The sequence below is a fragment of the Vitis vinifera genome, chromosome 14 (genome assembly GCF_030704535.1).
Source record: "Vitis vinifera cultivar Pinot Noir 40024 chromosome 14, ASM3070453v1".
Lineage (NCBI taxonomy): Eukaryota > Viridiplantae > Streptophyta > Magnoliopsida > Vitales > Vitaceae > Vitis > Vitis vinifera.
In genome coordinates, this window is record NC_081818.1 from 23,279,148 (window position 1) to 23,306,181 (window position 27,034).

A 27,034-nucleotide genomic window follows, 5' to 3' on the forward strand; every position below is an offset into this window, starting at 1 on the left:
GAAAAATAAGAAGAGTAAGAAGACCAAAAAGATTTAACTACCATAAAGAATGCAGATGAACAATTATGGAGGTAAAGTTAAAATGTTGATGAAATTTAAGAGGCAAAAACCACATTCCTAACAGAATCAAAGTAAGTCCTGAACTTGATACTGATAATAATCGAGCTAAACAATTCAACAGTTATATATATTGGAAGCACAGTTAAGCAAACAAGCAAATATTCTTCAAAATGGTCCAAAGTGAAAGCAAGTATCATAGGTTTCCAGAATACAATGAATTTCTTACATGCCTTGGCTAAGTGTTCCAGCCCTTGGAGATTCAGTCATAGCTGTTATTTTGCCATTAAAGGTTACATATATTACTAATGAAACCACATACATATCATCACCATACAAGGGCATTTACCTGGTAAACATTTTTCCAAGAGCAATCAGTCAAGCAAACAAATGTCAAAACTCAAAGCATCCACCCAGGGATAAATCCATTGACATTTTGGGCATTACTCGGAGCAGATAGCTGGCTTGAGCCTGCAGGATTATATCTTCATCCCATAAAAGAAAACTAATTCAGCTATGGTACTAATATTAAAAAGAGAAGATGGATTTCACCAAGTTAAATGTTTACCCTATTTGCAATGTGGGATTGCATTCTAAAGGCTGGAAGAACCCCTGAGACTGAGCTTGCTGGTGGCCGTATGGCATACTCTGCTCACCACTTTCCCATGATAATTGAAGGTGATTTTTGACACTAATTTCATCCAGCTTCACAAATAGAAATCAATACAGCAGACGTAAAAAGGTGGGAAACAGAAACATATCAGCTAGGGATTGGATTTGTTTTAATAGAAGAAAGATACCATGGGTAGAATCTTTGACATGCTACCCACATAAATCAGTTTGACAAGACTTCATATGAAGAAAAAATTGAACAGAGGAAACATGTAAAGCATGCAGACAAACGAACTTCTACTTATTCATGCAGCCAAAGGGCAATGCAACGAGGTTTTGCACATATGATGTATTACCTTCCTCGTCAAAGCCTTGTTAGATTCAACCAAAACTTGTTCCTGTGCTTGGCAATAGCTTGCTAGTATTAGAAGCATATAAAATCTATTCATAGATGATTTGAATTTCCAAATGTATGTACCATCTAACCTTGTTCTGAAGATCAGAAAGCTGATCAAGCATGAATTGGGTCTGCAGTAGGTAGATAAAAAAGAGTCAGAATACTCTCTAAAAGAATTATCATGAGGTCATCTTACTGAAAAGTTGATGGAAAAACAATTTTTATAGAAGCCAAATCATGTTCCAAGAACTAAAGACGAAATGGGAGAAGTAATCCCTGAAGTGTCTTACACAGCATAGTACTGAAGCCTTCAAGGATAAGCACAATACACACAATGTCACTCATAGTATTAGATTACCTTTTAACTAAATAAACTAGCAATATTTATAAACAAGATTCTGTGCTACAGATGTAAAGGTCAACCCTTGTTTCAACCAAAATACATGAATTTCCCTACGCTTACATTGTTCATATTAGAAAGCATCAAGACTCTAAAATCTCCTTGAAATTTTTACAGTTTGAGCAAACAAAAAAGGACAATTCAGTATTATGTCTTGAGCAACCACGTTTAGATGCCTCCCACACATTCTGTAAATTCCCATAGCACACACATTGTCTAGAGATGCTCTATGAGGGTTTCTAAAGATGAGAATTTCTTTAAACAGAAGCTACCCATGGATGATAAAATTAAATATTTTAATCTTTGGATTTCTCTTGGCATCTCTAAAACATAATTTGTTATGTTCAATGAGATACCTATCCAAAACATTATTTGAGGAGCATTTTCCACAATAACAACTTTGCAGGGTTGTTTAATTCATAGTTCTTATATGCAAATTTGGCTTCGCTAAAAACCTGATTTTGTCATCACTTTCTTAAACATAGAAAATAATTTATTTCTGGGCAGAAAATAAAAAAGAAAAAGGAAAAAGGAAAGGGTACACATATATTTTGATTTTAATTGGAGAGGCAGGTTAAGGATTTTAAGTTCACTTAGCAACTGCTAGTAACTTCTATAATGATTGATTTAAATCATGGGACATCTATAACTTGATTAGACCACAAAAGCAATCTCAATCCCATACATCACCTCCCCCAATGGAAAAAGTCACACTCCCTATTAGTGAAGAAGGAAAAAGGGATGTAATCCAATAACTGATATTGAATCTTCCAATTTGAAGATAAAAGGTTTCAATATCTAAAACTCATTCTCCTTCTAAGTGCTGATTTCCTGCATTCAAAGTTACCAAAATCCCTGACCAGCCAGTCGTGATATGAGAACCCAATACTTCAACTAGACTCGGATATGGAGGATTTCTAAAGAAGAAGTTTAGTTTCTCTCAACCAACACAAAGTGCAGACCTACATTTACAAAAAATTTAAGACCAACAGTACTATGATAGCATCACAGTTGTCAATAATCCTAATCCCCTTCAAAGAGTTCGAGCCCCACCCAGCCTTCTTTTCTGTTTAGTTTTCAACTTAGGAAGCCTGAAACATATGCATCATCAGACAATAATTTTATACATTATCAACATAATACTAATTCAAATTAGTATCACAATTACTTCAGCACTTATGGTAAATACACTCTTTTTTAAAGAAAAATTGGTTACCTTAGTAGACCTGACTTGCTTCAAGGATGTCTCAAGTTGACGTTCAAGCTGCTCAAGCTCTTTTGTGTTCAATGGACCCAAGTCTTCCCCAAGAAGGTTTCTAGAATATTCAGGGTCAAATATTTCATGAATAAAGTCAGGTTGTTGCATAAGATATCTCCGTAATTGAATGAAAACAATTATCCAACTCAGAAATTTCAGAAGCAGAATTCAAAAAAGCCACAACTAAGGTACTTAATCACCTCTGAGTTCGTTGAAGGGACTCAAACTTAGATTTCAGTTTCAGGTACTCCCTATAGCTGCTCTGCTGAAGACAACTAAACTAAATGAATAATCATAAACCACAGGAGAGTTGAAATTGGAATAGAAACATGGTGCAACTCTGAAACAGAAGGCTATACAGTCTCAGGCTGTGCATCAACTTGCACTTGTAAAAGTACCCATTATTCTCTCATAAGTTTTCTTTCATGCCACATCTCTTGGAATGGAAGAGTTGGCAAAAAATTTTAGTTGAAGATTATACCTGCATAACTGTTTTCAAATTCTTTGGTGTGCTAATAAATTTGTTGCCTTGTATAGCAGGTACTAAGAGAAATCATTCTCAATTAACAGAAACAACATAATAATTAAACCACCTCAAGCTCCTTGGAGGGTCGGCTGACTTCCACTGCACCATAACTGCATTTTTGGTATCTTTCGAGTGTCTTGAGCATGCTAACATAAGATGAAGGCAAAGGAAAAAAAAGAGATCCCATTATAGAACCGAACATGAACATAAAATAATGAAACTTGTACTAAAAAAATTGAAACCTGGTCATCTTATAAATAAACAGCATACTATAATCCAATCTCCTAAGCTCACTTAAGTCACAAAATTTCACCAGCTCAAATAAGCAACACAACGTCTTGGATTATCTTACAAACCAAGTAGAAATCAATAAAACACTGTCAGTCCACATTGGTGTGTACAAGGACTGAACTTCATGTCTGGCAGATAATTGCAAGTTTGTCATAGAACACTGTCCTTGAGTGCAAGGGCAGCCCATTCTGTGGTCCAAGCCCAGAGAACGTAATGTGAAGTCAGAAAGTACAGCTAACGAGCTGATTAATCACAAAGGAAAATGTTTCAATTGTAGGCATATTGGCCTCCAAAGGGACACAACATCATACATTTGTCGACTGTCATTAAGCTGCCAAACTGACAGAATCATAGACCAAATGGTTAAATACGCAAATTTTAGGACTGCAACAAGATAAGGCTGGTTTTTGTTTTAGAGATCGGCTAAGAAAAGCTTAAGGAGATGTACTATTAGTTTCTACATTCCTGTGTACACAGGTAAGGAATAATTACCTCTTTCTACAAAAGAAAAAATGAAATACAACAGAAAGGGCAACAAAAACAAAAACACGTCAAAAAAAACTAACATGGTTTAGGTACCTTCACCTGTGTACAACCTGACTCATAAAAAAAAGGTTAAAAATAATAAATAAATGAGAAGTTTAGTGTTTAATCACACTTTTTTTTTTGTTTCCAAATGATCGTTGGTTTCTCTCCTACCATAAAATTCAAAAAACCCACAATGGGGTAGGCATTCAGACCTTCCATTTTTTTTCCACAAAAGAACTATGCACCCTAAAACTGTTTCTCTTACCAAAGTTGTCATTACCACGCAACCTTAAACAAGGAAAATACCAAATTCCATACCACCCTAACTTTGGTGCAATGCAAAAGGATATGATCTGAGTATTCATCCTTCTTATAAAGAAAACATTGGTTCACCAAATACTATCCTCTCCTTTGCAACCGATCAAAAGTCTAAACCTTTCTCCTAGAAGCTTTCTATGTAAAAGAAAACCCTACTTTGGTCGGCACCATCAAATTCCAAATAACCCTCCTTAGGAACACTTCTGCCCTCCCCACAAAAATATAAAAGGATCTAACAGAAAATTTACCCTTCCTCGCATTCATCCAATCATTTAGATTTCTTGAAAAGCGAAGGTCGCAAAGTCCTCCATCACCCTATCAACACCAAACATCCTCCACCCAAGTATCTTTTGTCAACGCTATTGAAAACAAAGTAGAGTGACTCTCTTAGAGTAGAATCAGCATACCATTTATCTTTCTAAAACTTCACCTTTCTACCATTGCTCACAATAAATGAGTTTATGCTATCAAAATTCCCCCAATCTCTCTTGACGGCCTTCCACAATCCCGCATCAACACTTTTAAGCAGTTATGTGGTTCTTTTCATCTCTTAATTCTTAGGACTTCTTTACTGTATAATTTTGAAAAAAAAAAAAAAACCGAAAATAACTAAATTACTTGAAATTGATAAATAAGTTACCTGAGGTAAGAATAACTTGGGTGACAATTGCATATCAGTATATGATACCTTATCTTATATATTTAAAACAATTATTAGACTAGATCACTTCTTACTGTCTAAAGAATGAGAATAATTTCAGTGATCTAACATAGAGTATTTTTCCAAGACTGGTTTATTATCACACTCTCATTTTATTAGATGGGTTTGGGTTGAGGAAAAGTAAAATGTCTTTTAGGTTCAAAACTATGTGACTGAAAAAATAAGGGTTCAAAGACCAAATTAGAAATTTAGTAGTTCATATAAGTTACATCTTAGCAACTAAGCTGAAAGCTTTGAAGCGTGATCTTAAAGCTTAGAATAGAGAGGTATTTGGGAATGTCACTACTAATAAAATTGTAGTTTTGAATCAGATTGGTTTTTAGGGAATAAAGGAAAGGGTAACTATTCATTTAGACAAGGAGAATGAGATCAAAAGGAAGGTAATGGAGGAGTATTGCAATTGGGTAGCAATGGAAAAAGTCCTATGGAGATAAAAATCAAGAGAATTATGACCTAAAGAAGGAAATAAAAACACAAAGTTCTTCCATAAAATAGTCATTGCTCATAGAAGAAGGAATCATTTGATTAAAATCAAGGTAAATGGTGTATTGTTGTCTAAGGATGTAAACATAAAGAAAGGGGTGGTGAATGCTTTTCATAACCTTTTTTCTGAGTCAAAAAGTGATTGGAGACCAACATCAATGAAATGGTTTTTGAAAATTGGGTATGATGACTTAGGACATTTGAAGACCCCATTTTCTGAGGAAGAGATCCTTTTAACACTCTAGTTTGTATGTGAATAAAACCTTAAGATGGATGACTTATCTCTGGTCTCTTGGCAATTCAATTAGGACTTCATCAATAGTAAAGTGATGGGCTTTTTTAGGGAGCTCTATGAGTTTGGGCTCTTATGAGAGAAGTTTAGAGGGTTTTTTCTTATATTTTTATAATTTCTAATTAATTTTAGGTTCGCTGATATTTTTATAGTGTTAGTCCTAAAAAAAGGGGTAGTAAAGACTTAAAAGGGGGAAAATAAATTTGGTGAGTGATACAAGCTTCTATAAAAGTCCCAGCAAACAAACTCAAAAAAGTGGTATCTGCTTTCCAACATGCGTTAATGTTAGATTAACAAATTTTGGATATAGTTCTTATAACAAATGAAGCCATTCACTCTAGGATGAAAAGCATCGATGGTTGGTTCATATGAAAGCTAGATATTGAGAAGGGTTTTGATTTTGTCAACTAGGATTTTTATTAGCAATTTCGGAAAATGTGGGTCTTGGTCATGAGCCGATAAGTTGGACATAGTGGTGTATCTTTACAACTCAATTCTTTATTTTAGTTAATGGAACCCTAACAAGCTTCTTTCAAAATAGTAGAGGCTTGAGAAAGGGTAATCCTTTATCCCTGTATATCAACATCTCAACCATGGAAGCACACTTTGCTATCTAAAAGGCAAAAAGAAGCAGGTTTCATCACAAATTTGTTAGTTGGTGAAAGAAAAGGAGAAAGAATAAAGGTGTCTTATCTCTTGTTTATTGATGATACTCTTATTATTTGTGATAGCACAAAGGAATAAATAGAATACTTAAGTCAAGCATTCATGCGGTTTAAGGCTATCTTGGGCCTAAAGGTCAATTCAAAGAAAACTAAGTTGATTCTTGTTGAGAGGGTTGTCAACTTGGAAGATTTGTTTATGGTTTTAGGCTATAACCTCAAAACTCTCCCCATCAGATATTTGAGACTTATGTTGGAAGCTGCTTTCAATTGAACTCGAGTTTGGGATGTAGTAAAAGAGAGATTTTAGAAATGACTTGCTATATGAAAAAAAAAAAAAAACAAATATCTATCAAAAGAAGGAAGGTTGACTCTTAAAAAGCATCCTTTCTAGCTTGCCAATTTACTTTATGTCTCTCTTTTTCATATGGAGGAAGGTTAGTTTAAGGTTGGAAAAGATTCAATGGAATTGAAGTGGAATGAGACTTTTCAACTTGAACCCAACCTAATGTTTGAAAATTAAAACTTGTCAATTGGTCATTGTAGAATTTGATTAGCTTAAGTTGTAGGGTATTGGAAAGTATCTCAAATCACTAATTGGTATATGTAACCTTTTGTGTATGGATTGAGATGGAGATGTAAAGTTCATAACAAATAAGGATGTGAGGAAGAGTAATAGATAATTGGTAGAGCAAAAGCTCAAGGTGTAGCTACAAAGAACGGGAAACATGAGATGTTTCAAGGCTTAATGATTGCATTGTCATTTTTTTTAATCCTATAATTTTTTTTTATATACCTTTATATGTGGATTGTTTCATCCTTGTATTTTTGCATTAGTATATTAATTAACATTAAAACTTCTATTTGCACAACAAGTTGTATCAAAGCTTTCATTAGCACAATAAATGACATTAGAGCATTAGTTGAGATTTCTAGAAGAATAAAAAAGAACAAAACATATAAAAGAATTACAAAAGGAAATTTGGTTTAAGATTGAGTCAATTTTCCCTCATTGGAATGTGATAAATGAAGCATGTACTTTATTATTTTATTTTATTTTTTATAAATAAAAGAGATAAAATTACATTGAAAAGAGCCGCCAAAACAATAACTCAAAGTATATAAAGTAGAAACACCTCTCCCTTCCCCAACTAGAACAAATAGTTGTCAAACACAAAGGAGTAAAAAAAACCTCACCCTTAACGAGAACCCACCCAATCAAAGAAACCAACTAAAGTCGAAGGACCATATTTTATAAACAATTTCATCTCCAACCAGTGAAAGAAAATAAAAGAACTCTCAAGTCTTTGGATGGACAACACATCATCTTTAAATACAATTTTGTTACTTGCCTTTCAAATCGTCCAAAAAATACATAAGGGTCTACTCTCCAAACTTTTTTTTTTTTTTTTCCCACAAAGGACCTGTCCCAGCCCAAAAACGTCACCTTAACTGTGGCTAGCATCACCCATTGTACCCCAAAGAGAGAGAAAAACAACACCCATAAAGTCCTTATCTTAGTACAATGGAGGAGGATGTGATCTATCGATTCTTCATGCATTTAGCAGAGGTAGCATCTATTCGTTAAAAGTCATCCTCTTTTCTAAAGTTGGTCCAAAGTAAGAGTTTTTCCCCACATTGCTTCCCACCTAAAAAAACTCACTTTGGGCACACAAGCTTTCCAAATAACATTCGATGGAAAAGAGACTGGAGGACCTAAAACTAAGGCTTTATAGAGAGACTTAACGGAAAACTTCCCACATTTGATCTTTATCCAAAGCACCCTATCTTCCACATTCCGTTGAACACTCTTTCCATTGAGGCTCAATAAAAACCTATGCACCTCATCCACCTCCCAATCATTGAAAGATCTAGATAATTGTAGGCTCCAACTCTCATTTCCCTTAGTGGAACCAGTGGAACTCCACACATATTTCACCAAGCATCCTTGGAAAATGTGCAACCCCACACCATCTATCCTTCCAAAATTTCACCCTTTGACCATTACCCACCACAAAAGAAAATCTACCACTTACAACATGCCACTACTTCCTAATTGCTTTCCACAACCCCACACCATACCCATATCTCACTTCTTTGGGACACTAACCCCTTTGCTCATCCCCATACTTTCCCTTTATCACTTAATTCCAAAAGACTCCTCTCTCATTTGCAAATCTCCAACTCCATTTGCACAAAAGCGTCTTATTTAGAGTAAAGAGATACTTTATCCCCAACCCCTCTTTGTTTTTGTCTAAGCAAAGCAACATCCACCTAACAAGATGAAGTTTCTGCTCAAGAGTCCCACCTCCCCATTAAAAATCCCTCTGAATCTACTTTAACCTCAATTTGATTGTCCTAGGTAAAGAAAACACAAACATGAAATAAATGGGCAAGCTAACCAAAGTGCTTCGAATCAAGGTGATCTTCCTTCATTTGGAGATGTATTGTACTTTATTATTTGAAATAAGTATGTTTGTTTTATATGTTTATTGCATCTTGAAAAGAGGAAACAGTCAAGTGAATAAATAGTTTGAATACATGGAGATCTACTACAATGCAACTATGACACATAAAGAAGCTATTGTGTAAGGATTTGGCTAGAAAGTTCCAAATAGAGTAAATGTCATGATTTCTTTGATAGTAACATATAAGCGATAGAATATTGACTTGATGAAATTTGATCCAAGATGAGATTGTTGAAAAATATTTCAAATTCCTAGTCGATATATATTTCTTTTTTGTAAAGAATATTATATAGATTATTTATTATATTGATGTGTCATTATAATATTATATTTCCATATAAAATAAAGAATGGTATTTGAAATATCTCTATAAATATTCTAGGAGAAAAAGTTGTAAGTATGAAGTTTATATTGAGTAGATAGAGATATGAGGAATAGTAGGAGACATTTACTAACAGTTTAAGGTGAAAATACCAGAAGTGGAGAAATATGAGATATTTTAAACGCTATGATTATATTTGCATTTTCTGGTCCTCTATAATATTCTCCATTGTATAATGAAATATTTTTTTTTCTCAATCATGGATATAAGTATGGTTGGTCAAACCACATTAAAACCTAAGTACCTTTATGTGAAGATTGTTTTATCTTTATTTTATGACATTAATATGATAGGATTGAAGCTTCTATTTGTACAAGTGATATCAAAGCTTTTTTTTAACACAACATTAACTTTAAAGTGCAGTTTCAAGTGTTACTATGAGTTTTACCCTTCATTGATAGATATGTTTTTATCATAAACAAAAAATGTATTAATTATAGATAACAAGTACATGAAAAGGATGAGGAGTCCTCTCCACAATTTCAAAAACAAGATCAACATATGACTAAACTCCATTATACAAGGAGACTTGTACAAAAAAGTTTTGGTCATATAAGAATATACATAAATGTCTTCTCTTCAAAAACAAACTAACCTCCTCTCAATATTGTCCAAATGCCAATTAAGTTGAACAATATTAAGAGGAATGTCTTAAAAGTGTTGGTACAAAAGGCCTAGAAAGAGGGATAGAAGGTAAATTGATCTCACAAAATCTTTAACATCCTCTAATTATTCTTAAAGATTCTATCATTTCTCTCTAGTACACAATCCAAAGCAATATCAAACAAATAATTTGCCAAAAGATATTATCTCTAATGGAGCTTCTCAAACTCTTATATGAAGTAATTATCATGTCACATAGACTCCTAGATGGAACCTAATCCACATTAGCTTGTTTAAATAAACTATACATAGCCTTAAAGTTAAAAGATAATGTAGAAAGAGGTGGTCAATTATCTCTTCACTCCCTATATATAAAATGCAATAATCAAGACTAAGGGATTTGAAAAGTCTTCTCAACTTATACCATATCATTGGTATTTACCTTTTAATGTGTCACTAGTCAAATGAAGGCCTTGACTTTTTATGACACTTTAGATTTCTATAAAAATTTGGTTAGGGAGAAAGAAATTAGATCTGATACATTGGAAAAAAAAAACCCATGAAAAATGATTTTACTAAGAATAAACCTCAAGAGGATAATGAACAAGCTCTTGCTTGAAGATAAGTATAGCACATGAGTGAGAGAGAATATAAGTCTTTTAAGATCCACAATCTCCATACGAATGAGGTTATGACAGAAATTAAGGTTCCTAGAAAAAAAAAATAGTTGCCAAGAATAGTTGATATGATAAGATTTATAACTATGAAAACTATGTAAAGACTTGAAAATTGTGAATACAAAAGGTGATGCTCCACAACAAATCTTCTTAAAAATGAATTCTCACTTACAAAGAATAGTTGTTAGATATATGACACATGTTTTACTACATGATTTAGGATACAATCCTCTACAAATGAACAAAATATTTATTAAATCAAAGGCATGAATTAGTATGTTAAGGAAATGAATGTAAGCTTGCTCAAGGAAATGTCTATGAAGTGTTGTAGTTGAACAAGAAGTTAAAAAAATGTAATATGTTAACCTACCAATTTTACTCTAGAGGTTAAGGCTAGCAGATATTAGGGGAATAGTATCTAGGCAAATAGTATATACTAGGTAAACACTCCTTGATATAGGTGGCCTCGTATGGTCAATAATATATACTAGGTAAACACTAACTAATATACATGGCCTCGTATGGTCATACCCATCTGTGGAGAGGCAATTCTAGTTAAGCAAAACTCTCATACCATGTTAACTAAATAATTTGACCCAAAATGACTAGACTATTAAGAAATGGGTTAACATTCTATACTAGACTAATACTATCTAGTGGAACAATACATCTTTCATTGTTGTATCGAAACATGTTCTTGATTGCTATGTTGTTAACCTACCAATTTTACTCCAAAGGTTAAGGTGACAAATAATAGGGGAATAGTATCTAGGCAAATAGTATATACTAGGTAAACACTCCCTGATATGTGTGGCCTCATATGATCAATAATATATACTAGGTAAACACTCATTGATATGTGTGGCCTCGTATGGTCATACCCATATGTAAAGAGGCAATTCTAGTTAATCAGAACTCTTATACTATATTAATTAAATAATTTACCCAAAATGACTAGATTGTTAAGCAATGAGTTAACATTCTATATTGTACTAATAATATCTAGTAAAAGAGTACATCTTTCATTTTTGTATCAAAATATGTTGTTGAGTGCTATGGATTGGAAATCTCTTGAACTTAGTTTTGTTGAACTACCAACTTTACTTACCTAAAAGCCTCTTAACACCCCTCACATTCCACCTCATATCCGCATATGGAGAGACATAGAAAGATAGAAGAGAATATCCACACATGGAGATACATAGAAAGATAGAGGAGAGAGAGATAAACAAATGCAAATAACCATTTTTGGATTTACAAACATGCAAATTGTAGAGAGGTGACTCAAACACATAGCCTTCACTCAAATCAAAATTTACTATCAGGTTGAACTACCAACTTTCTTAAAAGTTTAAACTTGCAAGATTTGGATTCATTATGTATATCAGAACTTGTTTTTAAATGGACTAAAATTGAGATTGATTGTGGGATTGTAATAATGATTTATTTGATAATTAGGAAATAAAACCTCATGCATCAAGGTAGAAAGTCCACCCTTTTTTTGGTTTGGTCTCATTTGTGAGACAACTAATTTATATACTTCATGTTATACTTGGTATATTTATTGGAAAGTTTCTTAAATTTATATTTCAAGTATATTTTTTAAAAAGAATATTATAAATAATATTTATATATATTAGTGTTTCCTTTGACAAAAAAAATATTATGCATAATATTTAATATATTAATATTTTCTTGTAAAAAAATTATTTTTTTACTTTATAAGGAAAGTTTTCAAAAAAATTATAAGAATTAAGATGAATTTGATGAAGAGTACTAAATGTGAGAGGTAAAGATGTAACGAAGAGTAGGAGAGACATGATGGAACAAGGCTCCTATTCATGCTGTTTTACAAGTGGGGAAAAATTAATAGACATTGGAAGGTCTCATCTAGCGGGAGCTCGAAGGATTTACAAGCAAAACCTAACATAGATACCATAAATATCAAGGTAGGATGTTATGATGAAATAAGAGAATTAACATCGTACGATGCCAGCCCCTCGTCCCCTTGTAAATAAACTCTGTGATGAAATACATGATCCTGTCAGAGTTGGATTTAATGAATTATGAGGTACACCATGGTCTTTTGACCCTTAGAGCATCTCTTACAACAGTGATAAAATAACAACATCAAAATTATTTTAATTTTTTTAATATAAATGATAAAATAACAACGTCAAATTGTAGTACATTACTTCGATGTATAATGCTAAAGATGAAATGTCAACGGAAATTGGCATCCATCCCAATGGTGCTGTTAGATTAGATCCTGGACTTATTTTGAAAAAACCTTTGCAATTCTTAGTATTTGGAGTGCCTGATATTGGTGAAATTTCGAGAGAAAATGGGACCAATACATTACTAGGAGGAGACATATCAAAAGGCACATTAAATCTCAGCTGTGAGGACTTCAAGGTATAATATTTTATGGGTTAGTGTAATTACATAAAGATAAAGTCATCACACACAAACATGAGAATTTAACATAACCAATCAGAAAGAAAATTAGTTCTCCTAATTTGATTTCCAATAGACTTTTATAACCTTATAAACGTTATAAAATGAAACAAAAAAATATTATTCATATATTTTTTGTCTCAAATTATTAATATTCAAAGCCCTTCTAAAAATGTAATAATAATCATACACACAAAAAAAAAAAAATGATGTCTTTAAAATAAATTTCCCTAGCAATGGATATTTCTCAAAAGGACTACTAGAAATTGCAGTTGCACCAACCAGGCCTCGTGTTGGTCAAAGACATCTAGTAGGAATTAAAATAATGTTTTCAAGGAGTGCTTCCAAAAAACATCTTGAGAGGATATTTCTAGAAATTTTAAAATAATGTTTTTCATGCACTCTGATGAATGAAAATAATAAAAGTGAATGTCAGAGCAAAATTTTTGGAAAAGTAATTTTCATTTTAGATATCAAACACTATAATATATTAAATTGAGGATTGTCATACGTCTCAATGAGGGAGGCTCTTTGTTGAAGTTATCCAATAACAAATACGGAAAGCTTTAATCATGAAATTCTAAGACACTCTAGTTTGAAGTCAATTCACGTGAGCATGCTCCTAGACTTTGCATCCGAATCAACGAACAAGATATTTTATTACCACGGCACTGTGAGTCTATTCACATGATTAATAGATATCTTGCTCTCTCATGTCTCAACCTTCCACTCCATTCAACCAAGTTGGCAGTACAGTACATGTATATAAACTTGTGCATGTCCATGGAAATCATGTATAAATTACTAGCAATAAACTAGAGAAAATAATTCAGGCCACTTCTTCACAAAGACAGAAGTGAGTACAAAATAGTTAGACATGGATTTCATTCTTTTTCTTCAGAAAACAGTAGTGACCATGATAAGTACTTGACATGTTCTGTGAAATGATTGGGTTGCTTTCTGATTCACCAGGGATTTGTTAATAACTGTTACATTATTAATGGGGGGTTAACAGACATTAGACAATTATTCATAACTAGAAAATGCATATAAAAGAGAAAATATACATCACCACTCTTCTCCTGAAACATGTCTGATAGAAAACAATCAAGAAATTCTGAACTAGAAGGCTACATATAACATTTTTCAATGTTAGATACTTGTTCTATTCTTCTCATATATGTTAAAATTTCTTTACTTAATTATGTGTACTGAATTGGCTTAGTGTTGATACACCAATTAGATCAAACCCTTAAAACTTTATCCAAAAAGAAAAAAAATTGAAGAAGAAAAATGGTCCCTAGGATCCTACCAAAGGAAGGTGCCCAACTCCTGCATTCTTTCACCCGATAAACTCAAAATCCACTCCGCCTTAAGCTAATGCAGATCTTTCATTTATTCTTCACGATTTTTATTAACTCCAATTGCCAAAGTTCTGTCATCAGCATCTGCATAGATCCTTATAAACAACCCAACATTTTGTACTAGAAAGAACTCTTTTTTACACAGTTGGTTCACAAAATAACTCTAAACCACACTAGATTGCATAAATGAATTATTTTGTCCCAGTTGGAAAGAACAGTATATATTTATTAGCTGTTTGCTGATTGTTCTTGGAGAGCAAATTTGATAAATTGACATTCCATCTCTTGCATCGATATAATTGTAACCTAGTTAAGGAGCTCATTTATGATGAGAAACCTATTGGTAATTTATGAAAAGAAACGTAACTTTTGTCAAACAATGAATGATAAATTCCTACAAATGAATTCAGTAATGGAAAAAGACTCACCCCTTTTGGAAAAATGTTAGGAGAAGAAGATAAGGAGACAAAAATTATTAGTAGTGATGAGAAACCATGGGCAGAAGAAGTTGAAGAAAATGAATAGTAGTGATCAGAGGAATCAGCAATGGTGAAGAGAAATGGTAATAAAAAGGAGCATGTAAAACTTTTCCCTCTACTTTTCCTCCATTTTCATCACAAAATTTCCTTCCTTTTTTTTTTTGAAAAATACAAAATAAAATACTTTAATATTTTGTTAGTATTTTTATTTTCCTTATCATCCAAATATTAAAAATAAGTATTTTTTTTTTCTATTAGTTTTCTGAAATCAAACATGCATCAAGCAAATTAAAAACTGGACTTGCCTGGGAAAAGATGTGTCCTTACCACCTATAAAAGACTTAATAAGACAAATCTTTCTAGTCAAATTTCATACCGATGATCCCAATTAAAGCCAGAATGAATAAACAAAAAAAATGAATAAAGCATATGGTGAAACATGAGGCTCTACAACAATTTCAGTGTTTGGATAAGAATAAAAGAAGAATTTTTCTCTCAAAAAGACCCTGAAATAGGGAGTTTCCAACATGTTAACCGAAAGAAAGGGAAAAGAAAGAAGTTGTTCAAGACGATGATCTGCTAAACTTCATGCAGGCTGCTTAATATCTGAACTTAGTTCTGTAAAAAGAAAGACCTAAAATAGTGAAGATTTCATTAGTAAAGCAATGTGAAGAAAAACACACAAGGACATCGATAGATGCAAACGTACACAATCGAATCAGGGAAAAAAACAGAAGAAAAGGCTGCATATATGTTTCAGATCTCTCAGTGCAAGAAACAAAAACTCAAGATCAGACCAAATAAACTTGACCACAAATACGAAAAATCAAAACAGACTGAACTAAAATCAATCCAACCATCATCATCAAAATAAGCAAAGAACGCAGCTTTGGAGCTCATAAAAACCCCAACCTCATCAACGTCAAAAAATTCTCATTCCGAAAATAGAAAAAAGAGAAAGAAACACGAGTTCGAGGTAGATGATAGAGAGCTGAAGACGATTTCTTTGCCGAAGCAAGAACACATAAAATCGAAAATCAACAAAAATCAACCAAATAAAATCAAGAAATCAAACAGATCCAATATGAAGACATGCGTTTGTGAATATGCGTAGATATAGGAAAAGAGGAATCAAAGAGAGGACCTTGAGCTGCTGCAGAACTCATAGAGCTTTCCACGGGTGGAGAAGATGATGAGAGCGACCTCAGCATCACAAAGGACTGAGAGCTCATAAGCTTTCTTGAGAAGTCCATTTCTTCTCTTTGCAAATGTCACCTGTCTGTTTATTTTGTTCTCTATCCTCTTCAGCTCCACTCTTCCCCTCCCCATTTCCTCTCTCAATCCTTCTTCCTCTCCTTTATATCAATCTCTTTCTATATATATATTAATCTGAAAATATCAATGAGTGCAACCAAAATAGTGTAAAACACTGTTAGAAAGAGATGGATCCTGAAAACCCTAGAGAGAGACAGACATATAAAGGGAGGAGGGTAGTGTATTTGCCTATCTTCTACCTTTGTTTCTTTCAGTTGGCTTTTAACCTTAGGCTTCTCCTCTTACACCAGAAATGAAGTTAGGGTTGGTGTTCTTTCTAGTTTCATTCCTATTCTTTTTCTTTTTTTTTTTTTTTTTTTGCCCTTTTCTGATTTTCTTTTTCAAACCTATCACCACGCCCATCAAAGGCGCGTGCCAAACTGTGAGAAGGTGATGCTAGGGAAGATGCACAACGCGCCACGGTGGAAAGTGGGGAAGGGGTGCTACTTTCTGAGCTAATCAATGTTATTTGGCTTGTAATGACTTGAGAGGGATCAGAACAGAACGTCGTCACCAACCCTAAAATGGATCTCCACCTGTCGCCGTCTCATTGGTTTAATATCTCTGTAATGCCAAATTGTTCCGTCCCACTCTCCCACTTCATGCAATTTCATTGATAAAATTATACAATAACAATTACAACCTCGTTATTAACCACCTAAGGTTTGTGTTTTTTTTCATTTTTTTTAATAACCAAAAAACTTTTCATCACCATCGAGTCTTTTCCGTCTTCATAAGGACTCAAATTTCAAGATATTGATCACATTTGTCACAATCAATATCGAGAAATTTAAGACATTCAATTGTTAATAGGAATTAAGACCGTACACTTTTATCAGATATGATATCTGATATTAATCATATATGTTAACTTCATGAGTCGGGATTTGTTTGATAATTAATTTGATGAGACTTAAGTTAGCTTTATAAGCAATAATTTTGTTTGATGATTTATTTGACAAGACTTATTATGTCGTGTTACAATTAAAGATGAGGGCAATGAAATCAAGAAATCCAATCAAATAGAAGTTATAACAAGAAGAGCCAAAGCAATAAAGTAAAGGAAAAGAAATGTGAAAAAAGAAAGGAGGGGGGGAGAGGGGGGATGCCATAAGAAAGGAAGAAGCACGAGGAGGAGATAAGACATGGGGCAATATACAAGGGGGTCCTGGTGATGTGGCCTGTCATGGAAGAAGAAAAACTTTTTCCCATTTTATAAATGACGTGTGATGGGAACAGCCCCCAACCTTTGCATGTGTGTGGTGTGGGCTCTCATTCATGTATAGTCGTCTCGTATGGGTGCTTCTGGCTACCACTCATGTTTCAAGTACACTGCCTCTATTCATTTCAACCCCCTTTTCAAGTCAATTTTCACCTAATTTCAATGCACCTTCCCTCTAATTTGATGACTCCTTTGAAAGATATGAATTGATTTGCATATACATATGGGGTACATTGTGATTAGTCTCATTTTTTTTATAATAATTGTGGTACTTGGGTACTATATAACCATAACAGGCCCCTTTACTAAAAGTAGTCTAAATCTAAATTGAGCTATTATTAATTTGAAATAGTAAAGGAAATTATAATTACTCTTTTATTGTGAAATTCAATTTTAACGTACATTCTCAAGGAGTGAAAAATCCAATAATTATTAGGCCGTTAAAGCATTGGAATTCTTCAAAAAGCAATATTCCACATTGACTAGGCATGATCAAACATGCATGACCATATGCACACCTTGCAATTCCTTGACATTATATGGAGGCACTAATGGCGGGTTAAGAGATGTATCACTATTCATAGTAGAGTTGATTGAGATGAAGATGCTTCTGTCAATAGGCAACTTAAATGCATGTTGAGGTACTACAAAAGAAAAAACTACAAAATTCAATCCAATTTATTATTATCGATTAGTTAACATGTTGGTTAACCGTATTTTGAAACATGAAAAAAAAAATTATTTGCTTATCAAATTATTTATTAATCCATGAAAAAAATTAGACAAAAGACATAAACAAATTCACTATTTATTTTATGTCAAGCAATACATAGAGTAACACTCGATTTAGTAGTAAAAGCAAAACATGTAGGGAGATTGATTCATCAAATTCTCATTGAAATAAGATCCACACAAGGAACATATCATAAAATCATGCATTAATTATTATCATGAATTACACTTTATATCAAGAGGGCTTTTTTGGTTGATCTTTCTTTTATCCTAAGGGTGTTTGTTTTTTTACTTAATTTTAAATAAAACTTAAAACTAAAAATTAGTTCATAGTTTTAAGTATTAAATTGTTTATTTCTAAATATTTTATTTTAATTAAGAATTAAAATTTTTTAAAAAACCAAAAAATTACTTTTAACATTTAAAAAAAAACTTAATATTTTGATTTTTTTTCTATTTAATTATTATTTTTAAATAAGTAATAAGTTAACCCTTTAAAAATTATGATTTTAATTTCAATTTCAATTTTCAATAACAAAAAACATAACGTTTTTCACAAACAAGGTCCTTTTATGGTTAAAAGGACAAATTTAAATTTTTCGTTTTGAGGAAAATGTTTCTTATCCTCAAATATTGCTAAATATGGTGTTTTGTTTCTAAACTATTGCTTTTAATATTTAAAAAAATTCTCTCAAATAGATTTTAAAATAAAATATATTACTTTAAGTATAAAAATCTTTTATAATCATGGTATGGTTAATAATAGTTCAATATATGATATTCTTATAATTTAGGGTTTTTTGTCAAAATATTTCAAATTAAAAGTTTTTTTTAAATTTTATCAAACACTTAATTTCAAAAAAAAAAATATTTTTTAGATTAAAAACATTTCATAAAATCACTATCAAACAAATTCTAATTCTATTTTTTTTCTTATTCTTAAAAAAAAAAAAAGTATTAACAAGATGCTATTTTATATTTTTATTTTTTATTTTGTGACAACATACCGGTATTTTGATTTTTTACTTTATTAATTTTCTAATTTAAATCACATTTTTCTTTTTCTCTTTCTTTCTTTCTATCGCTAACTGCAACTGCATAGCTTTGATTAAATCTCTTCATTCAAAAGTAGATACATATAAAAATTAATAACATGATGAGTGGAAGGAGCAAGCACGAAAGAGAGGAAACATGTGACATGATTAGATGCCGGGCAATGAATATGTTTGGCCATAGGCAGTGACAAATCTTCTCATTCGAAAAATATTTTGAAGTAGAAAACGGCTAAATGCAAATTAAAGACCACTTAGACTATGATTCATCTAAAAGTAGTACAATGATTCAACTTGATTTGGAGAGAAGAAACGTATGCCCATAGCTAGCTTTCATTTCTTAAAGTGACAACTACCAGCCACGCTACTGCGCTCCATTCGCAAATTATCCAGCATCCTATGTTTTATATTCTTCCTGAACTATGCTTGCATATTGTATTAGCCTTTTGCGGCGCGACCATGTCTGCCCAATTACAACTCCAATTGATTGAGGATTCTTATTTTTAGGTAATTTTTTTTCCTAATTATAGACATTATATTAACTATTTCACTGTTATATTCCACACCCAAGGCATCTGCTCTTACACTTATGATCAACATCTTAAGGTTAGGGTTTGTTGTTGTATGGTTTTCATAGTTGGGTTTTTATATTCATTAAAAAATTTAGGAAAAAAAATTGTTTAAAAATATATATTTTTTCCAATTTTTTTTATTATTTTATGACATCCAAATGTCTAAAAATATTTTTTATTTCTCATAATATTTGTCAAGAACCCAAGAAAAAATTGTGTAATTTAAATATCATTTTATAAGGAGAAAAAAAAAAGACAAAAAACCTGAGAAAGGCAAGGAGTTGTCGGAGGGGGGTAAACCTAGTCACTATACATGTGTCAACATGTGAACTGATTTGTACGTACAATGTTAAAAAATGGACTGAACACCGGCTCCCGAGGATCACCGTGGGTCAACATGAAAAGAATTAGCAAAAACGTGTCGGATGGTGATTGGGAGAAATTAATAGTGCCAGGTGAGGCAGACAATAATTGGGCAACGACCGTACAAAAATCGGCGTCATAAGCGACACGCGTCGGGACAAGACAGGAGGAGAAGCGTAGGCGGTGGATGCGCCTGTCCGAGGCGTGCTGGGCACTGAGAGAAGAGTACTCTGGATACTGTGCAATTATGAGACTGCCCGTAAATGATAGATTTACCTGTTTGCCCATTGGCCCATTGACTCCCCCTTCTTTGTACCAAATGGTGTAAAAGGTGGGATCGGCACTTTGAACGGTAAACTTCTATTATTATCAAAATATTTAAAATATTCTATATATTTAATTGTCCCTCAAAATATTTTAATTCAAACAAATAATTCCTATTAAAAATTTAAAAGTAATTTTTTTATTTTGAAAACAGAAAATTTGTTTTCAAATATGTGGAATCTAGGTCCATGGTGCATAGATACAAAAATGATTTGATATGAATAGGTGGCCCCTTTAATGGAGCAACGTCACTTCTAGTCGTCTGTCGAGGTTTGGAGTCTGGACCCAATTATTCTATTCCAAAAAGAGTGCATGCATGTCTTGTAATAATTTTGGAAAAGGGGGAAAAATATCATAGTTCAAATGTATCAGCAATGCCAAGCATGCATTCCATTTCAATAATAATTCTGTCACTTTCCGACCCTAAATTATGATCTTATTATTCATCCAAAGCCTAGAGTCCAAAATAAGATGATTTATACAAATACTTGCAAACCAATGGTCCAACATATAGTTGCCGACTTCTTTAATAAGTTAGAACTAAATAATTTAGCTGAAATGCTTAGAAAATGTAGCCTCCATTGTAATAGTTTTGTGATGAGTTCCCTCCGCCAGAAATAGTGTGATCTATAGTGTCGTCCAGGTTCCACAAGCCACCCCATAGGCCTTGATCCTCTCCCTGCAGATGATCTTGATACGTCACAGGCAAGCACAGATCTTCCAGTATAGTGGGGTACATGGAGGCCACCTGTTGCCTTGCTTGATGATCGTCAATCTCTTGATACATCACAGGCAAGCATTGGTCCTCCATGGAAATCGCCTCTTGCTTCCCTTGTGCTTCACCCATTTTTCCATTCTCCAATTTGATCTCATGATCTTCCTGCTGCTGCTGCTGCTGCTGCTGCAGTTTTGGTTCTAGAGGTTGTTGAGCTTTTGGCTTTTGTTGTTTTTGGTTTTTCTTGAAGTGGGTTCTCCAGTAGTTTTTTATTTCGTTGTCCGTTCTCCCTGGTAAGTATCTGGCAATGGTGGACCATCTGTTCTTGCACATAGGAAATTAAGAATAGGAAAAACAATTCAATAGTGGCCTCATACACACACGTATATTTATATACAATTCAGAGGAAAGAGAAATTAGTGTAGAGAATATTTCATTACTTGTTACCCCAAAGAGCATGCAGTTCTATGATGATGCCCTCTTCCATTGTGGTTATATGGCCTCTCTTAAGACCAGGCCTCAGGTAATTCACCCACCTTAACCTACAGCTCTTGCCACTCCTATTCAACCCTGTCAACACAACCCAACACCAACCAAGACTAATCAATTATCGTCCAAAGAAAACTAAAAATATATAGCTGCCCTACATATCTTAAAAGGGTAGTCATATTTATTACCTGAACATCTAGCAACAGAGCTCCATCTTCCCTCGCCATGGGAGCTGACATATTCAGAAAGAAGCTTGTCCTCTTCAGGAGTCCAGGGCCCTTTCCTCCAACCTTGAACTGGAACTGATCCCCAACCCATCAATCCTACCATTATTATTTCACTTTCAAACTTATGCTGTCTCCAAATTCTGTGACACATATTGCACAACGGCTTCTCTTATATACCCACCCCCTCAGTCTGTCACTTCAATGTTTATATCACACCCTTGGTGATGATTTCATTAGCACTAAAATCTTTAAATACAATTCCACGCCTGTTCCTTCTCTTGAATCAATCCCAACATCCAGTAGTTTTAACCCAAGTGTTCTCACAGCGCTCGTCAGCTCATCGTATTCAGCCAACCAGAATGGAACAAGCAATCAGTCTACCAAGTCCATTGGATTGTACGGCATCTAGTTATGATCACGGCATATATTATCAAGGCCACTATGGAGACATTACAATTCCGTAACAAAGGCCACATTGTCAATCATAAGACCAGAGAAAGCATAATCTTGAGTCAGCCAAAATGGTAGTGGGTTGTTGATGTTTCCTTGAAAATGGCTTCCACCCCAATGCTTGTGAGACATTTGTTGATCTGCATAATCTTTAATAGCATGCTTTAGTGTTTGTTTATTTACTTAATTAGCATTAAGAAGGTTCTGGGATGCCATTTTGGGTAATGGGGTATTTGAATATATAAGAAAGGCGTCCACATCGATGACTCACCTCGCCTACACGTGGTCCTCGTTGCGCGTCACGTGGCCCTCACAGTGTATAATTAGCATATTCAGCTTAATAGGGCATGTTTGATTTATTGGCTAAGCTCATTTGTTTAAGCTCAAAATGCCTATATGTAGGCACTGGTAGCCTGCATAAACCATTCATTAATATAAAGGTTTCAAGATTCAGGGAAAGTTCAAGATCTTGTAATGTTACAGGATCACAGTGAGAATTGCTTCATCCGCAATTCTTTTTGGGTATTCTCCTTTTGGAGTTCCCCTACAAATTGGACTGTTTAGGAGGAACTAAAAGTGTGCCAAGCATATGCCTTGTTGCTGGTCGTCCTCTAATGCCTAAATCAATGGCCTCAAATCTAAGCTTTTCTGAGACATTTAGAGCCACCCATGTGTATAGATAGGTACAAAAGAAAGGGGGAAAGAGGATCTCCATGGGAAACATGTAATCATTCTATTTGTGTCTTTGAATAGAAAATTGAAGATATTTTGTGCCACAAACCTTCTAGATGGATCTAGTACTTATAATAAAATCATGGACCCCATATGGATTAATTATGGATTAGTTGTGGAATTAGTGAGTAACACACGCCTCTCTACCGAAGTTTCTAGCATTCTCATAAACAGAGCTTTTTGGTTAGTAAGAAACCAAGATTATCAGGGACTTGATAAAATAAAGCTTCTTCTTCAATAAACTTAACGTTAGCATACAATAAAAAGCATGAGATTGAAAATTTTCCATTTTCATATTTTGCTTCATTCAAAAGTAATTCAATTCAGTGTTGCATTACCAACAACTTGACCTGAGTCATACAAAATTCCTACCAGCATCACCTTTATAGAAGGGGAAGAAGCCTGTCGCTTTGTCATTAGTAAATGCTTTAGTTCCCCAAAGAGAAGGAAATTAGATATTTTGTCAGTAATTTGGGTGGCCATTTTTGGTGAAATATGCTTGTTGTCCATGTCTCCTTTACTGCAGTTTAGGGAAGTTACTCAGAATACATGTTATATTCATAACAACTAAGTAACTATCAGCATTTATATCCTTCTTTTCTAGAAATCAATTTGTTTTTCATTGAAACAAACAATGTTTGATGAGAAAGCTTCCTTGCTTCTTCCTGAAGTTGTACTAGGAATTTTCTTGTTCAGAATGATGCAGTAGCACAAAACAAACTAATGAAAGATCGATGCTCATTACTCAAATATAGCATAATACTTGTAACATACTGAACCATCTTTAGGACCCCTTGACGCGCTGTTACATTTTCTTTTATTCATTTTTTGCTCTTGGCATCTGAATGTCACGCAAACGAAATTCCTTTCAACATATTAGGTGGTTAATTTACATAGATGTTGCTCCTAAGGGAAGTATGATTACTCAATGAATGAACCCTAAAATGGTTGAGCTCCACTGTTGGTGCACAAATTCTAATGTCCGGGTCTGTCGTTGGTTCAATCCAACAATGTTGGTTGGTGAGTGGAAGATTCGCCTGCTGCCCTCTGATGCTTGCACTAAGGAGTAATCGAGGAATTAGGTTAGAACCGATTCACAAGAAAACTAACAGGAAGCGATTGGCTTAAAGCTCAAGCTATGAGGTAGAGTCAAGAGAGGTTAATGGATGGTGTGAGTTGAGACGTGTGGGAACAAACTTGTCTGTTTTGAGGGCAACGTCTGCTTGTATAATGTCAGCTTATAGGCTTGTGGGATGGTCAACCATCTCCTCGAGAAGGGGTGAACTATTGGACAAGCATGAGGCGTCGTGTCAAGTTTGTTAATTATTGGTTAGTTAGATCTATGTTAGGCGGTGCTCAATAGATCATTGAGGGAATGTCTAATGTCTACTATTTATAGGACACATCCCTAACACGAAATTGACATTGCGTATGAGTCACAAGTGCAAGTCACCAGACCGAACAGACAAGGTAGGGTTTGAGTGTTGTAGCATAGGCTGCTTAGTAAAAACTTTAATACATACAATGTTAATATAAAAATATAAAGATAAATGAAATATACAAAGAGATATAAGGTTTTAATATAATTTGACCAATAGTATCTATCCACGAATGAGAAAAAATCATTTTGCTATACTATAGAGAATATTATAAAGGACAAAATCAAATATAATTATTTGGTTCTCGAAACATCTTATATTTCTCCACTTCTTATATTCATACTCTGAACCACAAGTCCCCTGGCTCCATTGGGTGTGTCCTATTCTTCCTCACATGTTTATCAACTTCATATAGTTTTTGCAAGTCCATCTTCATATGATAATTTAAAAAGAATTTAGAATATTTATAGAGATATTCGTAATAAATTTCCTTATTTTAAAAGAAAATCTAATATTACAATGATATATGAATATAAGAAATATTTTATACAATATTCTTTACAAATACAAATCTTAACTATTTAGAAATTAAGAACACTTTCCAACAATGTGATGACATTTTTTGGGAGTGTGTTTTTGAAGCATAATCGGACACAATGATCAACGGTTCCTCCTTCAACTGGGGCATTAGTGGCTCGTTCTAGGCTCGATGCGTCTGCCTAAGTGGTTCATGGACGGTTACGCCTTATGCTCTTGATAGAAATGAAAGTAGTGGGCATTTGGAAGAATGGATAAAAAAGACTTCGGTAAACACACATTCCTGGGGTATGTGTGCCTAGAGACATCGACTACTAGTTTATCAAGTTAATATGTGAAATCTAACAAGGCCAAGTGGGATTTTTCAAGTGTAAGACAAGAACATGCTTTTGAAGAGAGATAGTCAGCTCTCTACTTGAGTGGAATGTTAGGTGGTCGATTCCGGAACTAAATGTCAGGTATTGTGGTGGTTTCAATTGCACATCACTTAGGTAATACCTTATGCAATCACATCCTTGATAAAATACATTCTAACACTAATATGTTTGACCGGTCCTTTCATAGAGCATCTAAGTTTTAATCATAAGTTTTAATCAAATGTATGATACTTTGGCTATCATAGTACACAACAATCATCTTTTGCTACAAGTCTAAAACACCAAACACGCCCTTAATCCAAATAACTTTTTGCACTACTTCTTTTGTTTTCATGCATTCTACTTATTGGCAAAACAACTATAGACTACAAGGTTGCTTTTCAACAAATAGCACCAGTACATGGATACCCTATGAGAGACCGCCTTTGATACAAAGTTTTAGCATAGTTACATCCGACAGAACCAACAATTATCCTAATACACAAATGTTTTACATTTTTCTTGCCAAACTTGTCAAAGAATAATACTTTACCCTTAAACTTGTTAAAAAATCAATACACAACTTGTTAAGTGAAAAAACAATGCTAAAATGTTAATAAAAAAAACACTTATTGTCTAAATTTGAAGTTATCACATTTTATAGTTGCAAACAAAAATCACAAATAATCATGTAAACAATTCTCTAAAATAAAAAATCAAAACTGGTAGTATTCCAAAAGAATTTTAGAAATTCTACTTTAAAATTACAAATTCAAAGGTGGCTCTAACTAAGTTTGAATCAATATTTGAACCATAAAATAAAAAAGAGCAATTCCTTTTATAATTATTTTATGGAAGGTTTGTAATTGAGAACAAAATGTTGCTTTTTAACAGAGACAAAATATTGAGTTTTGAATGTAAGAAGGTAAAGTGTAAAATACACCAAAGGTTAAAATGATAAAGTAAATTTAACCTTATACATATACTAAGCATAAAGTTAATCTAATTAAGAAACCTCAAAGAGGGACGAGGCACAGAAATGAATTGTGTGATGGTCTATTTTTAAAGAAATTTACCAATACTTTTGCTGCCTTCAAGCATCATTTTATGAATTTTTGATACTTCAAACCCTCCGAAACTTTGAAGTCATCTTTTAAGACTTGAACCAACTTTTAAATGAAATAAGTTAAATATATATATACCCTTTTGCCCCTTAAGATACTTGAATTTAATTTTCCATAAAAAATTATGTTCAAGATTGTCTAAGCTAAGGTATTTTTTTTTCCTCATTAATTGCACATTTACCAAAATTACATGTAGAGGACTAACAAATGCCCTAACTAAATTCTTGATTTTGATCTTCAAGTTTTCTTACTAAAAATCTTTTCCTTGAACTGTACTTTTGCTTCTCTAGAAATGTGAAGATCTCTTGAACTTAGGCATATGGAATAATGTAATCTTAATTTCACGCTACTATAATAAATTATGATGAATGTCAAGTTTATATTTTTTTCAAATAAATGTATGATATAATATATTCTTAATTTTATCTTAATTAAATGTTTGATCTACTAAGATAGAATATAAAATACATA

General features: G+C 33.3%; 2 protein-coding genes across 5 annotated transcripts; both read right to left on the reverse strand.

Annotated features, from left to right (window-relative positions):
* Positions 1-202: 202 nt before the first annotated feature.
* Positions 203-16,588, reverse strand: MADS2 (MADS-box protein 2). Of its 4 annotated transcripts, none has more exons than XM_059742329.1 (9): positions 16,490-16,588; positions 16,120-16,364; positions 3,318-3,396; positions 2,925-2,986; positions 2,683-2,782; positions 1,156-1,197; positions 1,026-1,067; positions 626-762; positions 203-542 (listed from the first exon to the last, which is right to left on the reverse strand). In XM_059742329.1, the coding sequence occupies exons 2-9, from the start codon at positions 16,302-16,304 to the stop codon at positions 458-460; spliced, it is 732 nt and encodes a 243-aa protein (XP_059598312.1). In that variant the 5' UTR covers positions 16,305-16,364; positions 16,490-16,588; the 3' UTR covers positions 203-457.
* Positions 16,589-20,969: 4,381 nt separating this feature from the next.
* On the reverse strand, positions 20,970-22,344 carry LOC100248088 (MYB-like transcription factor EOBII). The gene is made up of 3 exons (XM_002278062.4): positions 21,947-22,344; positions 21,710-21,839; positions 20,970-21,588 (listed from the first exon to the last, which is right to left on the reverse strand). Exons 1-3 carry the CDS (start codon positions 22,134-22,136, stop codon positions 21,117-21,119), a joined length of 792 nt encoding a protein of 263 aa, XP_002278098.2. The 5' UTR covers positions 22,137-22,344; the 3' UTR covers positions 20,970-21,116.
* Positions 22,345-27,034: the final 4,690 nt, after the last annotated feature.